Genomic DNA, 17,511 nt, shown 5'->3' with positions numbered 1-17,511 from the left:
ATGGCAAAAAAAATGTGGTTTCTGAAATTCGACATTATACTATATTCAATTTAAATAAAGGCTTTCTACCACTGAATTCAAAATTGCTAAACCAAAGAGCAAATTATATACTTAGATAACTACACTTGCTGGTGCTTTACACAAGAGTGACCAAGAATGACTTTGCTACCATGGGGCATCAGATCTACTGCAGAAGCTCAATTTTCTAGCCTTGAATTATTTGTCCTTAATCCTCTTGCATTAATACACAACTTTAGAGACCCATTTGCTTTCACAAAAGTCAATATTAACGAAAGCCTTGCTAATGAGTTGGCTATTCCGCCTCCATTGTATTCACAACACGGAAATGCATTGAATCCCCCATTTTTGAATTTCATTGGAAAGAGCTTGTCTCTTGTTTTTGCAATCTTTATCGGAATACAAATTATACAGCTTTTGGGATCCAAAACTTTTGCAAGCAGGCAATCAGTTGGAGTCTCGTGGTCGCAGTTTGTGCGAGTCTTCTCAGCAATAGCCCAAGTCGTCTTGTTGACCACACTTTACTCCGTGGTTAGAAATGATTTCATCATTTATGACATTGTAACAACATCATTAGCTGTTGTACTACATTTCTTGGAGTACAAAAAGTCGACGGTGGCGGTGTCTTCACTACTTTTCTACTGGTTGGTCAATTCATTGTTTTTAATTGTGGTTGTGGTGCAGGATTCTTTTTCGGCACACAATATACTTCTGACCGATTCTTTGAGCTATGCCTTAGAAGTTGCTATACTTGCAACGTCAATTTTGATACTAATCCTAGAAGCAGGCCTCTATACGCCAGGATTTCAAGTGGAAGAGCATGACAACAATGCCTCCATTTTCTCACTGCTTTCATTCGGCTTTATACAGCCAATCATCGATAAAGTGTATCAAACAGATGACATCAAACTTTCAGAGCTCCCCGAAGTGGCAGACAAGCTCAGATGCGATGAAGTTACTCCAATATTAAAGCACTATTGGAATTATGAGCAATCTCTCAAATCTCATTTTCTTAGCAAACTTTGGTCAAGGATCAGGAGACAAAAATATGCGAATTCACCGGTTTTGTTTGGAGCAGTGTTTAAAGCATACTATGGCTACTTACTCATCAATCTTTTTTTAGCATTTGTTGAGACTGTTTTGCAATTTTCGCAACCATTTGCTTTGATGAAATTCCTTGGCTTCTTTGATGTATATCTTTATAGCGTCGAAGAGGATAAGCCACCAATTATTGTTGGATATTATTGGGCCGGAGTTATGTTTCTCATTGCAGTGGGAAATTTCATCACTTATAATCAAATGATCATCTTACAGAACAAATTGGCATTCAGTATTAGAAGTTCACTAACAACTTTGGTGTATCAAAAGGCATTGAATTTTTCTCCAGCATCGAGACAAAAGAAACCAACTGGTGATATTATCAATAACATCTCAGTTGATATTGGACAAATAAATGGATTATTTTTAATGTTAGGTGACTATGCTGCGGCACCAATCAAGTTGATTGTATGTCTCATTGCATTATACAAATTCTTTAAGGCTGCGTCATTCTTTGGGTTAGGTGCGGCGTTGTTATCTGTTCCTCTAGTTACGTTGGTCAATGCAACTGTAATTACCAGCTATAAACGAATGATGAAAGACAAGGATGATAGAACTACCTTGATCACCGAGATTATTAATCTGGCCAAAAGCATCAAGTTGTATTCGTGGGAAAATCCAATGTTGCAAAGGTTGAGTCATATCAGGAACAATAGAGAATTACAAAACCTCAAACTGATTGGGGTCATTATTGCTCTTGCTCAATTCCTATGGACGTGTGTCCCATTTATCATTAGTTGCGCTTGCTTTGCAGCCTTTTCATGGTTGTATAGTGTCCCATTGACTCCTGAAATTGTGTTCCCAGCATTGAGTTTGTTTAGTTTGTTGATGGAACCAATGATGCTCATTCCTAATTTAGTCGTAAGTGTAGTGGAAACCAAAGTCTCGTTAGGCAGATTGACTGATTTGCTCACATTGGAAGAAATCAGCCCAGATCAGGACGGAAAAATAAAGAAAGGGCTCCTCCCCAAGGGTGACTATTCGGTGAAAATAGAAAACGCTAACTTTGTATGGGACCTTGATGAGTCAGATCAATCATATAAAGATGAAGAAGACGAGGTTGAGGGCCAGAGTTCAAATAACGTAGCATTGAAGGATATCAACTTTCTTGCAAAGAAGGGAAGATTGACTTGCATTGTTGGGAAAGTTGGTAGTGGAAAAACTACGTTGCTAAATGCTATCCTTGGAGACATTCCAATCAGGGGATCTAACTACCAAGACGACGAGAACACGTCTCAGCCAAAGGTGGAAGTGTACGGATCAATTGCATATTGTTCACAATCACCTTGGATCTTGAATGGTACAGTTAAAGAAAATATTTTGTTTGGGCACAAATACGACTCCGAGTTTTACCGAAAGACAATAGTTGCGTGTGAATTAGTATCTGACTTTAAGACATTGCCTGATGGTGATAAGACCAATGTGGGAGAGAAGGGTATTTCATTAAGTGGTGGCCAAAAAGCTCGTATTTCTTTGGCAAGAGCTGTGTACGCAAGGGCAGACATCTACCTCTTGGATGATGTGTTGTCGGCAGTTGATGCTCATGTAGGTAAAGCGTTGGTCAAACAAGTCCTTGCAAGTGATGGAATCATTGGAAGCCGTACTAAGATTTTAGCAACAAACTCCGTTTCTGTTTTACATGAAGCTAATGACATATATCTTTTATCTGGTGGAGCTGTGATTGAGCACGGTAATTATGATGATGTGATGGGTAGGAATGGTGATTTAGCAAACTTGATCAATGAATTTGGTAGACAGACTTCAGAAAATCTGAGACAGAGCACTCCTGACGCAGAGCAGAAAGGAAAAGAGTTGAAAGAACTTAATGATGCGGAGATCGAACATAATTTACGCGAAACAATTGAAGAGGAACTCGTCCATGATAATTTACGTCGAGCAAGTGTTGCTTCCTTTGACCATGTGTATGCGGAGGACGATAATGACGATGATGATGGTGATCAGGGGAATGTGGGTGGCTCAATTCGCCCTAAAACTGAGATACAAGAAGAGGAGAAGGAAAAGGGAGCAGTTCCACTCAGAATATTTGTTCGGTATATCAAAGAGTGTAATGTTGGCTACTTTTCGGTATTTTTATTATCAAGCGTCGGAGTCATGCTACTCAATGTTGTAGAAACATACATTTTGAAGGAGTGGTCGAATATAAACAAAGAGCATAACTCTACTGTTCGGCCAGGATTCTTTTTGGGATTATATTTCAGTGTTGGTGCTTTGGGTGGTGCGTTAACTTACTTTGGTTTATTCGTTTTCTGGTCGTTTTGTATCATCCGTGCCGCTGGGTATTTTCATGATTCCATGGCAAAATCTATTTTGCGTTCGCCAATGTCCTTTTATGACATTACTCCAGTGGGAAGAATATTGAACCGGTTCACTCAGGATGTTTCTAACTTGGATATGATGTTGCCATTCACGTTAATAAGTTTTCTCCAATTAATTGTGAGAGCACTCATTACATTCACTGTTGTTATTGCGTCATTACCTCGCATGATTGTGGTTATTCTAGTTTTGGGTGTGATTTACAACTACTATAGAGCAAGATTCATCCCCACCTCAAGAGAGTTGAAGCGTTTGCAATCTGTCGTCAACTCTCCGGTGTTGTCGGTAATTCAAGAATCGCTCAATGGGGTTGAGACCATTACTGCTTTTCATCAAAAGGAAAGGTTCATCCACAAATGTAAGAAGTTTATTGATGAACGTACATTGGTTTCTATTGTGAATGTTGATATAATGAGATGGTTGTCAATGAGGTTGCAATCAATTTCGGCTGCAACCTTATTAGCCGCTTCTATTTTGTCTGTGTATTCGTTGACTGGAAGCAATCCTTTGGCGCCAGCTATGGTGGGTTTCGTATTGACGTACGTTATCGCCGTGCCATCCATTTTAACGAGTTTGATCAATTCGTGGAGCTCTGTTCAGGTAAGTGGCGTAGCTTTGGAGCGTATCATAGAGTATTGCGACTTGCCTTCCGAAGCACCTTTGATAATTGAAAATAAGAGACCAGAAAATACTTGGCCAGCACATGGTGTCGTCAAATTCAGCAATTACAGCACCAGGTATAGAGAGAACTTGGATCCAGTTTTGAAGAATATTGGATTTAAAATAGAGTCGCGACAGAAAGTTGGTGTTGTTGGAAGAACCGGTGCAGGAAAGTCGTCGTTGACGTTAGCCTTGTTCAGAATCATTGAAGCTGTTGGAGGTAATATCGAGATTGATGGAATCAACATTAGCGAAATTGGGTTGTATGATCTTAGACACCATTTGACAATCATACCGCAAGATGCACATACATTTAGGGCATCTGTCAGGGAGAATTTGAATCCATTTGGAGAATATAACGATGAAAGATTATGGAAGGTTTTGGAACTTGCACATTTGAAAGAGCACGTTGAAAAGATGGAGACGGATCCAACTGAAGAAGATAAAAGAAAAAGTAAAAATTCGGATGAGTTGCCAAAAAAACGTGGTTTGGACGCACAATTAGACAGCGAAGGATCAAATTTGTCAGCTGGTCAAAAGCAACTCTTGTGTTTAGCCAGGGCTTTATTGAATGAGACTAGTAAGATCTTGGTTTTGGATGAAGCCACCGCTGCTGTCGATTTCCAAACAGACAAGATTATACAAGAGACAATCAGGGAACAATTCAAAGACAAGACGATTATAACAATCGCTCACAGAATTGACACTATTATGGACAGTGACAAGATCTTGGTGTTGGATCAAGGACAGGTTGCTGAGTTTGATACTCCACAAGCATTATTGAAAGATGAGAACAGTATTTTCTATTCACTTTCAAAGCAAGGCGGTTATATTTGAAACACCCATACAATTGAAGTTGAAGGTAATTTTTAGATAGTTATATCATGTTTTTAAGGTGGTTCCTCTGTAGTTTCGTTAATTGTAAACAAAGATGACCTTATACCAGACGGGCGTAAACTTATCCTGATGCGGAAATATTACCGTTTTACTACCCTTGTTTTAATTTGAGTCACAATATTTGTTTACCTTTTTATTTCTCTGACATTATTATTATTATGACGAAAGGCGGCGGAACAATACTTACACAAAAGGCCTTATTACATCCGTGTAAAGGTGTGGCATCAAATCTTTCAAATTGTAATTTTCGTTCAGTGGAGACAGCTGAAAAGTGCGTAGTGTGTCTTAAGTTCAGACGGAGCAGGGGAGACAGTGCAGAGATCTAATTGTGTTTCGCGACGTGTTCAATTTCTGCGAACTCACCTTTATTGCGTCTGTTGTGCCCACTCTCTTTAGACATTAGGAACAACTTGCAATTAACGTCGATTACTTTGCTGAATGGTAAATCTTGAATAAATCTAATTTACCCCTTAACCCCGTTGCATGTTTGTTTGTTTATTTATACTGAAGATTACTCATCTTAAGCATCGAAGTTCATTTAGACATCGCTTGCGAGTTGATGAAATTTTACACAAAAAGGGGTTATCTAACATTTGTATTTTTTATCAACCTGTGTCCCTCGTTGCATTAAATTCTCACCAATTTTCCTGAAATTTTAATCCAAAATTCACAGAATCCACTTCAGCTACAGACCAACATGAACCTATCTTCAATGGGCCTAAATAAAGAGCTAATAATGGGATACTCCCCATCTGAGATGTCCTTATTTAGCCCGTCGTCGTTGCTACACACTTTTAACTTCATAAATTTCAACGAAGAATCAACCATCAACTTAGAATCAAAGACCCATAAATTCATCATCCCACTGCCTTTATATTCCAAACGAAATAATGCGTTGAATCCGGAATTTGTCTATTTGATAGGAATTGTCATTTCATTGTTCTTTGGACTCCTTTTAGCATTTAGATTATTAGGGTTGCTGATAAGGCTGAAGAAACAATCTTTCATATACACCCCCAAGCCTGCGCTTCAAAATTTCAAAATCGCTTCAATAACAGCTCAAACGGTTTTCCTAGTGCTGCTTTGGGCATTAACTAGATTGTCCGTCTTTTTTGTATTGATTCCTGTCACAATACTAGCACTTGTGATTGCTGTTATAGAATTTAGGGCATCGCCAATTCCAGTTTCCGAGTCGCTATTATTTTGGATTGTGAATACTGCCTATTTGTTTGCTGCCTTTGTGCAAGACTCGGTCTCGAAACACAAGGTTTTTGGTTTCAATGGGCCATCCTTTATTTTAGAAGTTTTGTTAGTTGTCAACAGTTTATCCATTTTCATATTGGAGGTTGGTTATTACAAACCAGGCTTCGATGATTCAGATTTACCATTCATGGATAAAGTGAATTTGTTCTCATACATTACGTTTTACTACCTACAACCACTTATTGACCAAATATACAAAACCGATGATGTCAAATTTGAAGACTTGCCAAATATATTAGGTGAACTTTCGTGTGATGAAACAAAACCAAGGGTTATGAAGTATTGGGCTGACCAAAAAGAAAAAACCAAGGGGAAACCTGGGTTGACGACAAAATTGTGGGCATTAATCAGAAGAAAGAAAGTCGAAAACAAGCCAAATCTATTTGCTGCTATATTTGGTGCGTTTGCTCCTGATTTTTACAAAAACTTTGTATTAAACATTATCCAAACTGCTTTGGTTTTTGCACAGCCATTTGTTTTGAGAAAGTTTATCCAATTCTTTACTGCATACTTTTACAATCATGAGAAACCACCGATTATCATTGGGTACTTTTGGTCATCTTTAATGTTTGCAATTTCATGTGCCAATTTCATCACTTTCAACCAAGCATTTACTTTGCAATTCAATATCGGGTGCGGTATTCAATCTTCTTTGACAACAATCATTTACGAAAAGGCACTACGGTTATCACCGCAGTCACGTAAGAACAAGCCTACAGGAGATATCATCAACCACATTACAATGGACATAGACATCATCTTTTGGTTCTGTTGGAGTCTTGGTGAGTTCATTTCAGCGCCATTAAAGTTGATTGTATGCTTGTTCTCCTTGTATCAGTTGTTTCGTAATGCTACCTGGGCAGGTGTTTTGACAGCCGCGGTTGTAACGCCATTAGCAACATACGTCAATGCTTCTATGTCCAAAAATTACATCCAATTGATGAAAGATAAGGATGACAGGACAAGTTTGATAACAGAAATTTTGAACTCGGCAAAGAGTATTAAATTCTACTCATGGGAGAAACCAATGTTGAAGCGCTTGGGTCATATTAGAAATGATAGAGAGTTAACAAATATTAAAAAAATTGGTGTTGTTAGTGCCTTGGCCCAATTTTTATGGTCATGTATCCCATTCTTTGTCAGTTGCGCTACTTACGCAGCTTATTCTTACTTTTACAAGGTCCCTTTAACTCCAGATATTGTTTTCCCAGCATTGGCATTGTTTGACTTGTTGTCCGAACCTATGTTGTTGATTCCAAATTTCATTGTTGATATAATTGAAGTTTCCACATCGTTATCGCGTATTGGAGAGTTGCTTTGTTTAGATGAATTGGCAGATGATCAGCAAGGGCATGTCAAAAGAGATTTGAATGCAAAAGATAGTGCAGAAGACTCGGTCATTGTAAAGAATGCCACCTTCATCTGGAATGCTAATGCAGATGACGCACAGGAATACCGAGATGAAGAGAGTGAAATACAAGAAACTGCATCCACAAATATTGCCTTGAAGGATATCAACTTTGTCGCTAAAAAAGGCAAGCTAACATGTATTGTTGGAAAAGTTGGTACTGGAAAGTCATCGTTGATAAAGGCTATCTTGGGAGATATTCCAATTCAAATTCCAAAATATTCCGATGGAAACGCTACCGCTTTTCCAAGCATTGAAACTTTTGGATCCATTGCATATTGTCCTCAAAATCCGTGGATTTTGAATGGTACAGTCAAGGAAAACATTTTGTTTGGTCACAAGTACGATTCCGAATTCTACAGAAAAACGATCATTGCGTGTGAATTGGTATCTGACTTCAAAAATTTACCCGATGGGGATCAAACAGTTGTCGGAGAAAAGGGGATATCTTTGAGTGGTGGTCAAAAGGCAAGAATCTCTTTGGCAAGAGCCGTATATGCAAGAGCAGATATTTATCTTTTAGACGATGTTTTGTCTGCTGTTGATGCTCACGTTGGTAAAGCATTGATCAAACAAGTTTTGTCAGATACTGGTATTATTGGTGACCGAACAAAGGTTTTAGCCACAAACTCGGTTCCTGTTTTACACGAAGCTAATGATATTTATCTTTTGGTTGGTGGTTCTATAGTCGAGCATGGTAATTATGACACTGTTATGAAAAGTAAAGGAGATTTGGCATCTTTGATCAAAGAGTATGGAAGAAAGAAAGAAGGTAAAGACGAAGGTAATGAGTCGGAAGCCCTTGGGCAGGAGCAAGTCGAGCAATCTAAACCAGTAGATCCAAAAGAAACACTCCAGACAGAGGATTTGGTAGATGAAATTGTTGACTATGTGGGTGAAGAGAATAGGGGTGTTGTCCAACAAGCAGTCTTACGTCGCGCTTCATTGGTCTCCTACAATCATTCATATGACAAGGATGAAGAAGAACAAGATGGAGTCGTGAGGAAGACAGGTCATACTGAGGAAGAAACGAGAAAAGGTACTGTTCCATGGAACGTATTTAAACAATATATTGTGGCTTGTGACTACAAATACTTTTCAGTCTATGTTGTGGGTACATTGTTTACCTTGTTGATCACCGTTGGTGAGAAATATTTATTGAGTTATTGGTCGGGTTTGAATAAGGAGGAGAACAAAACTGTCAACCCTGCATTCTTTTTGGGACTTTACGCAGCACTTGGTGTTCTTTCGGGATTGTTGACCTACTTGACTGCTCTTGTTATATGGGGCTATTGTATTGTCAAAGGAGCCGCTTATTTCCACAACAAAATGGCTAACTCAGTCTTGCACTCGCCAATGTCCTTTTTCGATACAACTCCGGTTGGTCGTATTTTGAACAGGTTTACCGAGGACATTGGTAAGATTGACATGCATTTGCCTTGGATGTTAATTGGCTTTATATCAACTGTACTTAACGGTTTGGTTACTTTTGGAGTGATATTTTATTCCCTTCCGGGAATGTTTTTAGTTATTGCTGGATTGTTGTTTGTATACAATTATTTCAGAGTTAGGTTTATTCCAACAGCTAGAGAGTTGAAAAGATTGGAGTCTGTTGCAAAGTCACCAGTGTTGGCAACTATTCAAGAATCGATCAATGGTGTTGAGACCATCAAAGCTTTTTTTCAACGTGACAGATTTGTGCACAAAAGCAAAAAGTTCATTGATGACAAAGCATTGATTGGAGTTGTTATTCAGAATTGTAATAGATGGTTGTCCATGAGATTACAATCAATTTCGTCTAGTATCATGTTTTGTACAGCATTGTTAGCTGTTGTGACCTTGGGGGGTAAGCATCCGATATTGCCAAGTGTTTTGGGATTTGTTATGACATATTCATTGACTATTACTTACATCTTAAACTCAGTGGTTAGATACTGGGCTGATATGCAATCTGGTGGAGTTGCAATAGAGAGGATTATTGAATACTGTGATTTACCCTCTGAAGCTCCAATGATTATTGAAGAAAAGAGACCAGACAAATCATGGCCAGCACATGGTGTGGTTAATTTCAAAAAGTATAGTACTGCTTATAGAGCTCACTTGGACCCTGTGTTGCGGGAAATTGAATTGACGATTGCTTCCAAAGAAAAAGTTGGAATAGTTGGACGAACAGGTGCAGGAAAATCATCTTTAACATTAGCATTGTTTAGAATCATCGAGGCTACTGGTGGTGATATCGAAATTGACGGAATTAATATTGGTGAAATTGGATTATATGACCTTAGACATCATTTGACCATTATTCCACAAGAAGCTCATACTTTTAGGGCATCTGTGAGAGAGAATTTAGATCCATTTGGAGAATACAATGATGAGAAATTATGGAGGGCGTTAGAGTTGGCACATTTGAAAGAGCATGTTGAGAAAATGGAGTCCGACCCCACAGAGGCAGAGAAAGAAGCCAGCAAAAATCCTGATGAGCTACCAAAGAAACATGGATTGGACGCGGATATCGAAGAGGGTGGTTCCAACTTGTCAGCTGGTCAAAAGCAACTCTTGTGTTTAGCCAGGGCTTTATTGAATGAGACTAGTAAGATCTTGGTTTTGGATGAAGCCACCGCTGCTGTCGATTTCCAAACAGACAAGATTATACAAGAGACAATCAGGGAACAGTTTAAGGATAAAACAATTTTAACCATTGCTCATAGAATCGATACTATCATGGACAGTGACAAGATTTTGGTGTTGGATCAAGGACAGGTTGCCGAATTTGATACGCCAGAGAATTTGCTCAAAAATAAGAATAGTATATTCTATTCCCTTTCGAAAGAAGGTGGGTACATAGACTAGATACTAGTGTAGATTATAAATATTCGTTGATTAGATTTGTCAAGTCTGCTCTTTGCTTCATTAACTTGGATTTACGGTCCTCACTAACTGGTCCCTTTAGTAACTTTTTATTAGCTGCCGAACAGAGTTTTTTTCGTCCTAGTGCACAAATGTCACAATTGCTGGCTCTTGGTACACAAATAACCTGACCAAATCCAACAATTAAGGGGTTAATATCACTCCAATAGTTTTGTGGAAGCCAACTCTCTAATTCTATGCGACATTTTTCCGGTGTTGTTGCCTTTGGTGATACCCAATGCCATAAGGATGCTAGTCGATGTAGGTGCACGTCAACACCTATTCCACTATTGATACCCCAACCTGCCTGTAGCAAAAGGTATCCCATTTTGGGACCAACACCGGGCAATCTAACAATATCCTCAATATTGTTTGGTATATCTCCATTGAACTCAGATTTCAATATCTGACATGTCCTTGCAATGTACTGAGCTTTTCTGTTATGAAATCCGACTTTACATATATATGAATCAATTTCAGTTTCTGATAACTGTGACATAGCCTCGAGACAAAACCCTTGAGCATGTTTCTTTCCAAGTCCAGTATTCAAGTTGATCATTGCGTCGTAGTTAACCTCGTCTTTTGTCTGTGAGCTTAACATTAGAGAAATTAGTAATTGAAACCGGTACTTCTTTGGATCACTTAGTTTCAAACCGGGAGTGATCGTATTCGGCATACTTTCACATCCTTGACTATCAACAGGAGCGAAAAATTTAGCCCTCATTTCAACAATCTCGTTATATATTTTGGCCCAATTCGCAGGACCTTTGAGACTATCGCCTGGATCAACTTTTGGGAAAATATTTGGCGAGAGCTCTGACTCAACTTCGACCTTGACGCGTGCAGTATCTATGCTATCCCCCAGCTTGATAGACGTGTCATCAGCGTTACAATTTTTGCGGGCCTCCTCTGTCTTTGCTTCCTTCTTGATCTCAGTCAAACTAGCTTCATCCGTGACGGCCAGTCCATTCAAAATATTCAGAATTTTCTTCTTCTTTGTCAATACGCCGATACTTGGAGAAATTACCCTCTTGCTGGGCATTGTTGTAGTGAGATAGATAGTTGTCACACTTTGCTATTTTTCATTCCCCAGATCGCTTGTAGGGAACTTTACTTCAGTTTTTTTTCCAACAAAACAATAACCAATTTGTAGCTCAAAACGTTAGAAATAAATTAATTCAACTTCCCCCGGTATCTGATTGTTGTGTCTTGCATCAAAATTCTGACAGGTCTCAAATTTTCTTTTTCCATTTTTCGATTTTTCCGCCGAAACAGGCGCGACTTTTTTCACACGAGAGTTAGTCATATTCAAGAAATTACTTTATGAACCTGAAAGTCAACTCATTTATACATATCGACATTGAATACCCATCTACTGTATTTCGCCTATACTTGCCCAAAATATGTCGATACAAACTATCAAACGGGAATATCCGCTACCACAAGCGGTAGAGCCATATACTCCAGAACCCGAAAATGGAGAACAAACTGATAAGAAACAAAAGCCGTCAAAGAAAGGAGGTGCACGAACTAACTTGAAGACCATACGAGCTCCTGGGTCTAGATCTGACCGTGTTGCCCAAGCTTGTGATCGGTGTCGAGCAAAGAAGACAAAATGTGATGGCGGAGATCCTTGTTCAACCTGCTCAGCTGTGGGGTTAAAATGCATAGTTTCTGACAAATTAAGCAGAAAGGCATTTCCCAAGGGATACACCGAAACTTTAGAGGAAAGAGTCAGACACCTTGAAGCGGAAATCAAAAAGTTGGTTGGTATTTTGGATATGCGAGATGAACAACTAGAGTTGTTGGGAGGTGCAAAAAGCAATACAAGTTTGAATGAGTCTAAGTCTGGCACAGACTCAAGCCAGGATCATAAGATTACAACTTCAAACTTGAACTTGCTAGATCAAGAGAATCAGATGCATCTTCATCTGCATGATGCAAATGGTTGCTCTTGTGGCTGTGACCATTCTCATGCAGTTCATGAGCGACCAGTGTCAGTTGCGGGGTCGTTGTATGAAGCGCCACAAATTTCTGTCGCAAGCTCCGTCAAACTCAGCGATGATGAAGACTTTGATACAAACAGCTTGTTAAGTTTGGATGAAGTTCCGTGCACACCTGTTCCACGAGGTAGACTGCATTTTGCGTCCAATTCAACTAATCGTGACTCAACCCCTGCACCAGGTGCGTTCGCTGCAGCTACAGCAATTGCCCAAATGCATAGAAAAAGGTTGCATGAGCAACAACAACAACAGCAGCAAGAGCAACAGAGTGAAACAAGTAAGCAAAGAATGTTGACCTCATTAGTTGCCACTTCTTTACCAAGGAGTACTGAAGAAACACTTTGTGTTCCAACACTATTGGCAAGGATTTGTCAGGCTTATGGCTATGATTCCAAGCCAGCAATTTTGACGGCGAACGCGTTGGCGACTTTGAAAGAAAACACGACGCATAAGTCACCATTTGGTCAGGGGATCCATGACCGATTATTCAGTCTTTTGATGAGCCGTGACGATGTTATGAAACTAAATCAAGATGAGGCAGTTATGTTTTTACGTAATATCGTACACTTTCCAGTTTCTCGATTGGATATTGACCAATTGATGACAGTGTATTTTCAGCAATGGGGGAATGTCATGCCAATTTTAGACAAAGCTATGTTTTTGAAAAATTATGTGAAAGTCATGCAAATTGTGGAGACTGGTTCTGTATCACCTGAGGATGATGGACCTTTTCCTGAACTGATTGAAAAATTTGGTGCTTTGATGGTGTTGTTATTAAGTATGGGACTTCTATCTAGTAAAAATGTCTACCTCAAACTGGATAATGGGCAGAATTACGTTATTTTGATGAAACACTATGATATGTTGATTCATGAATTTATTAAACCAAATTGTTTGATTACTAAACATTGTTCTATACAGTCCTTACAAGTGTTGTCCTTAGCACTTCAGTACTGCTTAGCAATAGGAGACATCTCCACTTGTTATGACTTAAGAGGAAGGGTTATTAGCATGGCTCAACAGTTGAGGCTACACAGATGTCCAGCAGCCATATTGGGTTTGGATGTTAACGGCAAAAGTAATTTGAGCTCACAAAATTTTATGCAAGGTGAAAGACGTATTTTATTCTGGTGTATTTACTGCCTCGATACATATTGCTCACTAAACTTGGGGGTACCGAGATTGATGAAAGACTATGAAATTGAATGTGCAATGCCATTTTCTGGAAAAGGGAATGAGGGAGATCTGGAAAATAGCGAAGATGATGATAATGTTAATATCTTGATTGTCAACAATACTGAATTGACCATTGTTGGTAAGGTTTCAAAAATGGCTTTAAGCGTGATGTTGTTTTGTAAGGTTTTAGCTAGCATTTTGGATTCAATTTATTCGAGGTTTGACAATGGTGAAGATGCTTATAGGAAAGCATTGCACAAAGACCGAATGTTGGATTGTTGGCGTCGGGAATTGCCGGTTGATTTGAAATTTGATGTTGATGTTAGTGGATTGTCGTTGTCCACAACGGAGACAAAGTATTACCAAGGAAGCATCTGGGAGAATTGCAGTACTCAGCAATTGACATTAATATATTTATACTATCATGCTAAAATTTTGATTTACTTGCCTATTATATCCAAGTATGGTAACCATCACAATGTTGGGTTGTCACAGAAGGACCAATTAACTAAAGGAGAAAGTGATACTACCACCATTGTTTCCACCATGAGCTTGGTACAGCAATCGTCAAGTCAAATTTTGCAGGTTATAAGATCATCATCCACATCCTCTAATTCGTCGGTGTTGCCAATACCAATCAATATCGCGAGAGAGCAGTCTTTGCTTACAATGTTGGTAGCTAAGGGGACTTTAGATTATATAAAGGGTGGTCCGTTATACAATAACCTGAAGCAGCTTTTACTTGATTCAGTGGCTGGAATAGCAAATGATGCAAAATATGAAACTCCGGATTGCTTGAATAGGAATTCTGTTAGATTGTTGGAATTGTCAATCATGAGTATTCTTGGAATCAATTTGAACAAGTTCACTGACAATTTAAAGAAAAAAACTTCGTCGATTCCAATTCAAAAGACTGCAGTCGAAAGAGAACCCAAATTTGTAGCTGGTAAGCCTTACACTCCGTTCGTTTCAACCCTCAAGCAGCAGCAAAATGCCGAATTTGCATATGAGGATCCTAGATATAAGGCAGGTGCTGAAACCACGATCAACTCGCAAGCAAATCAAGAAACTGACCTATATGGTAACCTCGACGACCTTGAATCGCTATTGAAATTTGATCCATTTAGTATCAATGTTCATGATCCAATGCATATCAATGAGTTTGTTACTGATGGTTCACTTGGATTTGGCCCCTACTTGGAATTGTCCAATGCAGGCAACGTTGAATTTGACAACAACCAGTTGTTCAATAACTTCCACAACTACCGTTCACAATAGTGAAACACCCGATTATTTATTATATAAAACTTTTATTTCTTCATTGTTTAATGTAACATTTGAACTCGCTTCATCCCAGAGTGTCCTATATTCGATTCTCTCGTGCGTATCTATGTTTGTTATACACGAGGACTGTGGGAAATTGATTCTGATGCTTTGTAAGATTTTCAACCAATCATCAGACGAAAGAAGTTGCTTCTCACCTAATTGCTCAAGTCGTCGATTTTGTAAAGTTCTTGACACGTTGCTGTTGTTTGATCGGCAACAAAATTCGTCAATACGACTCTGCTTGGCAATAAAGTACTTGCTCTTATCTGACTCAAAAACCTCACGAACCAGGTTGCTCATCGATTGGTTTTTCTTCCTAGTTTTGCCTCCAGTTGTTGTTTTTCGCCTGCCTCTTTTCCTTGCTGGTTCGGGGGCTTTGTAGTCATCTATTTGGTCACTGGAGTCACATCGTAGTGATCTCAACGACAATATAGATTTCTTTTGCAACTCGGATTCTTTTTCTAAATCAGTAACACTTTCATGTATCGATTGCATTTGGGTCATGTGGAAGTACAATTTCTCGGATCCTATGGTGTCCTCATTCTCCTCATCGGCAGCTAAACTTGAGTCTTTCGAGGTCGTTTCTCCTCGTACTATGGAGGCCAGACCATTGGGAAGACTCTTTTGTTCGAACGGTTCCAAAAACGTTGTAATCTCGTCTTCCGAATCTGATATTATGTCTTCAACATTGTGCATGTTAGTTTGTCAACTATGAGACATAATTTGGACCTAGTTTACAAGATATCGATCTACGCGTTCTTTTCAGAATCTCCTTTTTAGTTTTGTTTCCCAATGTGAAGATCTAATTGAGAAGGTTGTCTACAACATAACTACTTTCTTGTTTCAGATCTTGGCATCACTTGCGGGTGTTATGATTCGGTTGTCTATTTAGCACTGCAGAGGGCCTAAACTCCCAAATGCTCACATTTCTTACAGCTGCACTAAAAATTTTGCCTTTATCATCTTCAACATCGCACTCAGAAAGCTCCAAACTAAAGTTTATCCCACTTGTATAAATCTAAAGTTGTTTCTATCTTCAAAAGCGAAGATTCTGATGAGCAAAGGATTGTGTAATTGCACATTACTCCTTTCTTACATTCGGTCCCGAAATCCGCATAAAAATATAAACTCCGCAAAAAATTGGAGTTTGTACCCAGGAACTCCCCCACAAAGTGGTGCCTAACAACACTTCTCAAATTGTATAAATATCCATTGAATATCATCTATCACAATTCTTTGCCTCATATATCTTCCAACGTGAAGCATACTAAGCAATGTCAGCTTTTTCAAAGTCAAACTTCAAGACATTAAATTACAACTCGTTTCGTCCACATTATCCACCCTCTTTTTACAAGATTTTGAGTCAATACGTTCAAAAGGGGCAACGCCAACATGATTTGCCAATAGCCAAGGCAATTGATTTGGGTTGCGGTACAGGCGTTGCTACTTACCCACTATTGAATTTTGTTCGTTTTGTAATTGGATTAGACTTGTCGCCCCCAATGATTGATACCGCCAATTCATTAATCACCCAACGATTAAAAGAAATGGGCATTGATCCCTCAGACTCAAGAATAACGTTTAAATTTGGGTCAGCTGAAAGTTTTGTCAATGATCAAAATGGCGTCGAAGCTGATTCAATAGACTTGATTACTGCTGCACAATGTATCCATTGGTTTCAAGACTATGACAGTTTTTTCCAAAGTAGTGCCAAATTGTTAAAGTCTGGAGGTACATTGGCATATTTTTACTATATCGATCCAATGATTGTTGATTTTTCAGGGCCATCACATAGTAATAAAGATGACATTTTGGAAAAAGCCTATGAGGTCTACTTGAAGTTTGCTTATAATGATCCCAACTTGATTGGGCCACACTGGGAACAGCCGGGAAGGAACATTTTGAAACACTTTTGTGAAGAGGTAAACTCGCATATACCTCAGGATTTATTCACTGATATCACAATCAACACTTACAAAGCTACAGCAAGGAGCTCTGGTGCTGATGATGCCAAAGATTTGGACTTGAAGAAGTTGAAAATTAATTTGCAAGAGTACCTAGCTTACATTGAAACGTATAGTGGGTTCCATAATTACAGAGAAAAGACTGGAAATGCTGATTTGATTAAATCAGACTTTGTGAAGGAATTGGTTGATACAACAGGTTGGGATTTGGAGAAGACAAAAGTTGATTTGGTGTGGAACACGGGCTACACGTTTGCTAGAAAGAAGTAGCGGCCAGTTTTAAAGAGCGTTCTGGTACTAGACTCTACATAGAATGTATTAATTTATTCAACTAATAGATTGTGCAGTTGTGAACTCTATAACAGTGATGTGTAAAATTTGTGGTAGCGTTTGAGCCAGCAATATACTTAAAATAACACGCATGATTCATCTTCTTCAACTATACGCTCATCACTAC

General features: G+C 38.8%; 6 protein-coding genes across 6 annotated transcripts; 4 read left to right on the top strand and 2 right to left on the bottom strand. All coding sequences in view use genetic code 12, as the record gives it.

The window, feature by feature from the left end:
* Nucleotides 1-156: 156 nt before the first annotated feature.
* On the top strand, nt 157-4,947 carry CORT_0A06780 (hypothetical protein; the record flags this gene model as incomplete). The annotated part of the gene is made up of 1 exon (XM_003866454.1): nt 157-4,947. The coding sequence occupies one exon, from the start codon at nt 157-159 to the stop codon at nt 4,945-4,947; it is 4,791 nt and encodes a 1,596-aa protein (XP_003866502.1).
* A 757-nt stretch (nt 4,948-5,704) lies between these two features.
* Nucleotides 5,705-10,528, top strand: CORT_0A06770 (Mlt1 vacuolar membrane transporter; the record flags this gene model as incomplete). The annotated part of the gene is made up of 1 exon (XM_003866453.1): nt 5,705-10,528. The coding sequence occupies one exon, from the start codon at nt 5,705-5,707 to the stop codon at nt 10,526-10,528; it is 4,824 nt and encodes a 1,607-aa protein (XP_003866501.1).
* A 13-nt stretch (nt 10,529-10,541) lies between these two features.
* On the bottom strand, nt 10,542-11,627 carry CORT_0A06760 (Ntg1 protein; the record flags this gene model as incomplete). The annotated part of the gene is made up of 1 exon (XM_003866452.1): nt 10,542-11,627. One exon carries the CDS (start codon nt 11,625-11,627, stop codon nt 10,542-10,544), a length of 1,086 nt encoding a protein of 361 aa, XP_003866500.1.
* A 361-nt stretch (nt 11,628-11,988) lies between these two features.
* Nucleotides 11,989-15,042, top strand: CORT_0A06750 (Cat8 predicted zinc-cluster protein; the record flags this gene model as incomplete). The annotated part of the gene is made up of 1 exon (XM_003866451.1): nt 11,989-15,042. One exon carries the CDS (start codon nt 11,989-11,991, stop codon nt 15,040-15,042), a length of 3,054 nt encoding a protein of 1,017 aa, XP_003866499.1.
* A 12-nt stretch (nt 15,043-15,054) lies between these two features.
* On the bottom strand, nt 15,055-15,786 carry CORT_0A06740 (hypothetical protein; the record flags this gene model as incomplete). The annotated part of the gene is made up of 1 exon (XM_003866450.1): nt 15,055-15,786. One exon carries the CDS (start codon nt 15,784-15,786, stop codon nt 15,055-15,057), a length of 732 nt encoding a protein of 243 aa, XP_003866498.1.
* Nucleotides 15,787-16,364: 578 nt separating this feature from the next.
* On the top strand, nt 16,365-17,324 carry CORT_0A06730 (hypothetical protein; the record flags this gene model as incomplete). Its single annotated transcript, XM_003866449.1, has 1 exon — nt 16,365-17,324. The coding sequence occupies one exon, from the start codon at nt 16,365-16,367 to the stop codon at nt 17,322-17,324; it is 960 nt and encodes a 319-aa protein (XP_003866497.1).
* Between the last annotated feature and the right edge of the window lie 187 nt (nt 17,325-17,511).

The sequence above is a fragment of the Candida orthopsilosis genome (assembly GCF_000315875.1).
Source record: "Candida orthopsilosis Co 90-125, chromosome 1 draft sequence".
NCBI classification, from domain to species: Eukaryota; Fungi; Ascomycota; class Pichiomycetes; order Serinales; family Debaryomycetaceae; genus Lodderomyces; species Lodderomyces orthopsilosis.
This window is presented reverse-complemented; position numbering and strand designations above follow the sequence as displayed.